Raw genomic sequence first — 7438 nt, forward strand, 5'->3', positions numbered from 1 at the left:
TGTTTAAAATGTTGAATATTATTGGAATTACCGAAACGTGGGGTATAACCTCTTCCGAAGAGATCATGATGGTACAACCTCAGCAGGAGGAGTAATTATGTTATCTCACAAGTCATTGTGTCACAAGTAATATCTCCGTGTTATGTAGGCCTACTAATCAGTATAATGAAAGCTTCTTTTTTGTGGTCTTTTGTCATAAGTTTTGATTTTATGTATGTGAGAAAGAACAGAAAAGAAAGACAATAAAAATTATTATTATCTGAAACACTATTGGTTGGTGTATGTCAACACAAACCAACAGAGCCCTAAGTATACTAATCCACGAAGCAGAATTTAACTCACCGACTGTTAAGCGGAGACTTTAATTATCCCAAGGTTAAGTGGGAGGAATATAGAGTAGAAGCTGAAGGCATAAATGGAGAAGATGCTGAAAGGTTTTATGAAACAACGCAAGATATACTTTTGCATCAGCATGTAACAGAGTCAACAAGACACAAGGAAGGAAAAAAACCATCATTACTCGACCTGATTTTTACAAATGATGAACAATCTATTGAAGAAATACGGGATTGTATGTGTAGCCAATTTGGGAAATGTGACCATGATGTATTGTGTTTTGAGTACTAGAAACCCTATGGGAAGTGATGAAAAAAGCAAAAGAACTATGCAAAAGGTGACTATAAGAAGCTAAATGATGCTTTTGGGATGCTTGACTGGGATGTCCTGTTTGATAATAAGGACTTTAACCAGGCATGGAAAACCTGTAAGGAAACTTACAACCAAGAGACTGATATCAGTACAAAGATTACATTGAATTCAAACAACAGAGAAATGTTGCAAGGGCAAATGCGAAAAAGGCACGTATAGAACATGAGAGAAAACTACTGAAAAACTTTAAATCCTAAGCCAGTGTATAAGTACATTAGAGAACAACAAATGGTGAAAGAAGGCATATCAAAACTTGAAAAAGAAGATAGGAGTTTGACTGAAAATGACCAGGAAGCAGTTGAAATTTTAAGTACGTTTTTTTGAATCCGTGTATACCAAAAAACCCGATGGTGACCTGCCCCAGTTTGAAAACAGGTACGCACTTAACATTAACAAGGCCATATAGATGGCTGCAGTCGCGTGCTCGTTAGTGTTTATCGACCGACCAACCTACCAACTGACCGAAATTACTGAACATGTTTAAAAATGTTGAAATGTTTAAAAACATTTATATTTTTTTAATTTACACGTGCGTAGCCTGTCACTTTTGACGTGCTCGTATAACGTAATTTCGAGTTGAAAAATAAGTCAAGAAAACAGAAATCGGGCAAAAAGAGTGCGCAATAACATTTAACGCGCAGTGCGCGCGCAAAAATCTGCGCACTCATGGCAATTTTGTAAACGCTTAAAATTTCCTGAAACGTACTCTTATTTCATCGAAAATAAACTTTGAAAATTTTAAGCGCGCGTACGCATGCGTTACATGCGCTACGCACGTAATTGTATTGCCATATGATGATTTATGCCCTGAAATTTATGAGTACCAAATGTTATTTAATTGTGATTCATGGTTGTGAAGATATGATTACAAACGTGATTTCGTTAAATCGTGCGTAGACCGCGTAATTTTTTATTGCGCACCGTGAAAACATAACCACATCGATTCCTGGCCATAAGGAACATACTGTGAAAAATTGACTTAGCTAGATTAAACTGATATCAAGATAAGGTCAGAAAGCGATAAAACGCATAGTGATACCGGACCGACAGACAGACCGACCGACCGACCGACATAGTGAACTATAGAGTCGCGTCCACGCGACTAAAAATGTTATGTTTTCAGTAGAAGATTATATTAATCAAACAGCAACCAAGCCAAGCCCCTGGGCCAGACGGTATCCGTAAAATTAGGTGCAGTTATACAAATGGAAATCACATACATATCTAATGTCAAAAGTTAATGTTATCACTTTGTATGTATTTTTTATAATGATTTTCCAAAAGAATTGTTAAATATGACAGCATAAAAGTAAAAGTTACTTTCTAGCTTTCAAATTAATTACTTTTTTTTACCTTTGAACTGAGATATCTAAAAAATGGGATTGAATAATAATATATTTTATCTTTTAGTAAGGTCGACAACATGTAAGGAAAACCTATATTACAATCGAAAAATTTACTCCCAATTCCATTCAGATCGACTGCATTTATTTTAAAAGCATCGAATGTGGGGCCAAAAAAGATCGAGTACTTTGTTATCGGAGCGAGCAATGTTCGGCTTGGAGTCATCAGCGGATTATTCTTTAAAAAAACATGAGACTAACTAACTAATTTGAAGAAGTATTCTTGTTTAAAAAATTAAGAACTGCTTCTTCTATTAAACCAACAGGTACAGTTGATGTGTTGTATTTAAATTTGATTAAATATCTTAAACTTTTTCATTAGTACTATATAAATATGTGTCGGTAACTGAATATAGGGAACTGGAATGCTTGTCAGGCTTGTCAAAAATAAACCGTCACTATCTATAGTATCTGTGCATGTACCGTATAGGCCTACAAAATGGGAATTTTATTTTTGTAAAAACCCAATACTAGTAAAAAACCTAATACTAGTAGTATTGAATCATTTGCTTGGCCAAGGTTATATCATTGTTCTCTCTACAATAAGCTGTTTTGGATCATTGCGTCGTTGTAGTGTACCTATTTTCAGAATAAATTGTATATGCATACTACTGTATGCTAATTTGAATAACTATTACGTGCCGACGTTATTACTGAATGAAACAGTATCATGGCTCCATCAAACCTTTTTAGCAGGTTAAATGAATCATTATTACGTTTCAAGATACTGTATTTCACTAGCATTGGAATTGTGTCAACTCTGAAAACATATATGCAGTTGTTTATGAAGCAGTTGGGCCTTAATCCATACCAGGTTGGTGTTTTACTGTGTATTACTCAACTTACAGGGTTCTGCCTATCAATTTGTGTTGGATTCATCGTGGACAGATTTAGAATACGCAAGCCATGTTTGATTACCGCCTTCACTATCATGATATTATCTTTATTAGGTTTATCTTTTGCATTCTCTTACAACGTTGAAACTTCATGTGAAAATGTTCAAGCACAATTTAATCAAAGTTTTTCATTATATTGTCAACATCATTCTGAGTGTACAGAACAGGATTTCGTTGCTACTGATCGCTCTTGGCTGTATACAGAATACAGGATACGATATACGATGTACAAACTGTTTGTTTTCTTGTTACCGCTTGAAGTCTGCTTTATTTCCACTTATGCTCTTCTTGACGTGTTTACAATGAACGTTCTCCAGAAGGATACTGACCAACTACCTTTTCAACGAGCATTTGGTGCACTTGGGTGGGGGTGTATGTAAGTTACGTAACTATTTAATCAATTTTAATTAATAATGCAATATATATATATATAGGCCTATAGCCTATATTACATTTGTATACTTTAAATATGTACGGCGAATAATGATCATTTCCACTGTTTCCAGTTCACCCTTGCACCATACGGTCTTTCTAAGTTTTAATAGGCAATATCTAAAAAAATATACTAACTGAATTTGTATCATTTTATAGAAACTTTATAGCATCCTTCATTATGTCATTGACAAAATCAAACATCCAGTATTGTGGAATTGCAGTTAGTGTCGTGGATTTTTCATATATGTTTATTTTCTTGATAATCATAATATCGATAACACTTCCACTAGTTGTTACAATAAAACCAATAGAGGTACGTTCCTAGATTTAGTTTTATAATTATGTTGATTTTAAAATTATATTTCTCCATTAAGGAATTAACGAATTTATGCCTTATGAATAATATTAAAAGTTGTTTTGCATCAATGACACTATTCATTATTACAATCCCTGTATTTTCGCAACATCCCGTGTTACTTTGTTTAATACGTATTAACATTTAAACAAAACTATATGTTCGAAATATTATTCGAATAAATGTTTTAAAATATCCATAGTAAATAGCAATAAGCTAGGCGATGGGACAATTGCCTTCCACCTATAAGGGCAGGCCCCATTACAACTCGCTTTGTAAGCAAATGTTTCGTTTATCAATGCACTGACTTATTTATCTATACATAATGCCCAATGTGATAATATAGTATTAGTTATGTAGGTTTATTAGTGCCTTCACCAAGGTTTGAACCTATTTCTAAATACCGACTTCTTTTCATAGCACAATACAAACGCAAGCCATTCGTTACAACTAGACAATGACACTTTGAAAGGCATCACAAACTTCTTAAGAAACTGGCGTAACTTGATGTTCATACTAGGCGATGGAATTCTAGTTGGTACACTATATGGGTTTAAAATAGCTTTTGTTTTTTGGAGAGTAGACGATCTTGGTAAACTCAATTGTTTTAATTATTATTAATCATTAGTTTAATTATTATTTAAATCAAGTAAATTAATTATTATCTGAAACCCTATGAAACCATGTAGCAGCGTGTAACATACAAACTATGATTTATAATTGCTTTTATTGTATTACAGGCGGAGGCAAGAAACTTTTAGGTGTAGCCATCATTATTCATGGAGCCATGGAGTTTATCGTAGGAATACTTGGCTCAAAGCTTTTACAACTGTTTAGTTGTGTGCAGATCATAGCATTTGGTGCATTTATGTATGCTCTTGACTTCTTTGGATATGCTGTAATGCAAACCCCAATCTGGACATTAGTTTTACAAGCGATTGAAGGCAAGTCTACAGTACAGTTGGGTGATACGAAAGGCAGGCCTACTTCGTATCACCATTGTTTTTTAGTTCTTTTTTTCCTCAGTTTATTCTCTCAATATAAGCGGCACATGCTCTTTTCTCGTACTATTTGTAGCGCATAGACTTACATCTGAGCTAAAGTTGTGCAAGTGATTTTTTATGTACATGCATGATGTTGTGTTTGCTCTGTCTACACTATCAAACTAGTTTGACAAAAAAAGTGTGATGTCCCCAAATATGGTAGTGATATGATATCACCATATCAATGGGCACATCACATTTTTGATAATGTAGAAAAGGCTTCCCATGACACGATGACGTCACATCACTACCATTATGAATTGCACTCTAAAACATAAAATTGAATTCAATGATAAAATGTATAAAATATATATAAAAAATTAAATATCAAGCACAAAAAACCACAATTTGAAACATTTGAAAAAGTAATCAAAATGAAAGAGTATCAAAATATTACCGGTGAACCCTTGGAAAAATACACAATTTAGGATGGTTAACATTTAACAATTCTTTATTTCTTATCAAATTGCTAGGTGTGGCCTTTTTCTGTACATACATATTTGGTTTGGTATATATTGCGAATACGACTCATCCGAGAAGCCTGGCCTCAATCACATTTATGTTTAGTTCCAGTTACGTGTCGTTAGGACGCAGTATGGGTTCCAGTGTCGGAGGGACACTCGTTCAGAAGTTTGGAATACAAAATGCTTTTATGATGTATAGTGTTTTCGCTACAATTTTGTCCGTTCTTCTTGGAACAACAGATTTGGTTTGTATATATTTTTAATAAACCTACCGTATTGTTTCTTTTTATTTCAATCGAAAAGCGTAAATTCAAGATTGTACGGGCTTACCAATATATAAATAATATACACCTCTCTATCTAATATTTTCTAATATATTAGGTAGGTGGTGCAGCATTGATGTTACCAGACTCCCATGTTCCAAGCGTCGCTATCACCTGAAATAATCTTTCTACAAAATACGGATCACATCTCTGAAATGACCCACCAATTATTCAATCATATTTGTCGATCATCAACACTCAAAAATTTCAAAGATGTATTGTTTCACAAAACATTAAAAATGAAGATTAACAAAGTTACAAAATAAATCATTAAATTCAGATTTAGAATCGAAGTAAATAACTATTTTGGAACATAAAAATGGCATATTAAACAACAAAATTTAAAAAAATATATATTTTTCAGACGAAAAATGATGTACCACTTTGCTTTTGACAAATGCATAAATTAATATATTTTACAGTAGTCTAGCTAGAATATACATGCATTACTCTAGGCCTAGTAGTACAGTCATAATATAACATGCTTACCAAGGTTGTGCAAACTTCCTTCCTTCCCTACACTGAACAAAAGACAATAACAAATGACACAGCCCACCTGGATGAACATGTAAATTGACTCAATAAAAGCTTAACCAATAGTGGCAGCAGACTAATTAAGTACAGATAAAGTATACGTGAACATAAAAGAAAAGTCATTACAAAAATAAAAGTTAACACACAATAACTATATAAATTCTACACACATTATATAAAATTGAATATTCTATAAGAAACATTCAACAGATAACTATACAAATTCTATATAATTTATAGAAAAGAAAAAACATTGTATAGAACTATATAAATCAAATATAAATTCTATAAAATTATAAATTCTAAAGAAACAATGTATAGATAACTAAATAAATTCTATAGAAATCCTATAAAATTGAAACATTCTACAGTATATAAATGGACATTTTTGTAAGGGATTATTAGGAAGATTTTCAATTTCCAAATCTGTATGACACATACTGTACTTTGATTTAGAGATTTGTTTGTTAGAGGATATAATTATCAAAGATGTGGAAAACAGTGCATCCATTTGAACCACATTAAATTGTCCATTCTCTCAACATACTCATAGTTTTTCAAGATTTAAATAATAAACCAACTTTTCATTGATAAATTATACATATTTTTCAACACTTACAGCTTACACGAAAGAACCACAAACCTGAAGCTAATATTGATGATCGTGTCGGTAGTGACATCAGTCTAGATCAAACTGCATTGATTGGGCAGTTACCTGAATCGGACAGTGAGCAGATGGCCAATTATGGCAGCAGCAACAATTAACAGGAATGCACCGTAAACATTTTCGAAAACTAACTCATAAGAATGCTGTAGGAACGTGCATCCAGCAATACACTGCGAAACTCGCCTAAGGTATCTTGCTGAATTAATAATGTTTTTAAACATTTTGGTGTCTGTAATACTGCAAACAAAGTTGGTTAGAGGTTTCATAATAATAAGCACAAAAACAATATATTGGCTGCAGTCATCGTTCAAATGTGGAATACAACCTCCAAGCAAACAGCATTATTCAAATAATGCTGTTACAGTTACATTGTGTTTTAATTTTCACTAAGTATTAACGTACCTCAATAAAATTAGCAATGTTTATTTGCGGCTTTTTTTTTCCAAAGCTAAAGCAAGCATGTTAACCAACACAAACTTTATGAATAGAATAGTCTTTACTTGTTCGATATCTGTTTACAAATGTGATATCATAAGAATCATCCAATAATGAAATATATATACATATATATTCTAAAGATTTTACTATCATATTGTGGTATGATATAAAT

General features: G+C 32.8%; 1 protein-coding gene across 1 annotated transcript; it reads left to right on the forward strand.

The window, feature by feature from the left end:
• Positions 1–2693: 2693 nt before the first annotated feature.
• Positions 2694–7354, forward strand: LOC140046669 (major facilitator superfamily domain-containing protein 6-like). Its single transcript, XM_072091374.1, has 6 exons — positions 2694–3383; positions 3599–3755; positions 4218–4389; positions 4538–4741; positions 5314–5549; positions 6783–7354. Exons 1-6 carry the CDS (start codon positions 2782–2784, stop codon positions 6924–6926), a joined length of 1515 nt encoding a protein of 504 aa, XP_071947475.1. The 5' UTR covers positions 2694–2781; the 3' UTR covers positions 6927–7354.
• The last annotated feature ends 84 nt before the right edge of the window (positions 7355–7438 follow it).

Source organism: Antedon mediterranea, chromosome 4 (genome assembly GCF_964355755.1).
Source record: "Antedon mediterranea chromosome 4, ecAntMedi1.1, whole genome shotgun sequence".
NCBI classification, from domain to species: domain Eukaryota; kingdom Metazoa; phylum Echinodermata; class Crinoidea; order Comatulida; family Antedonidae; genus Antedon; species Antedon mediterranea.

What these genes read in the sequence shown, in the direction of transcription:
- LOC140046669 (XM_072091374.1), top strand. Translation starts at nt 2,782, where the DNA reads ATGGCTCCATCAAACCTTTTTAGCAGGTTAAATGAATCATTATTACGT. An exon ending in TTGGAGAGTAGACGATCTTG is followed by an intron (nt 4,390 to 4,537) that starts GTAAACTCAATT and finishes ATTGTATTACAG; the next exon opens with GCGGAGGCAAGAAACTTTTA. An exon ending in TTCTTGGAACAACAGATTTG is followed by an intron (nt 5,550 to 6,782) that starts GTTTGTATATAT and finishes CAACACTTACAG; the next exon opens with CTTACACGAAAGAACCACAA.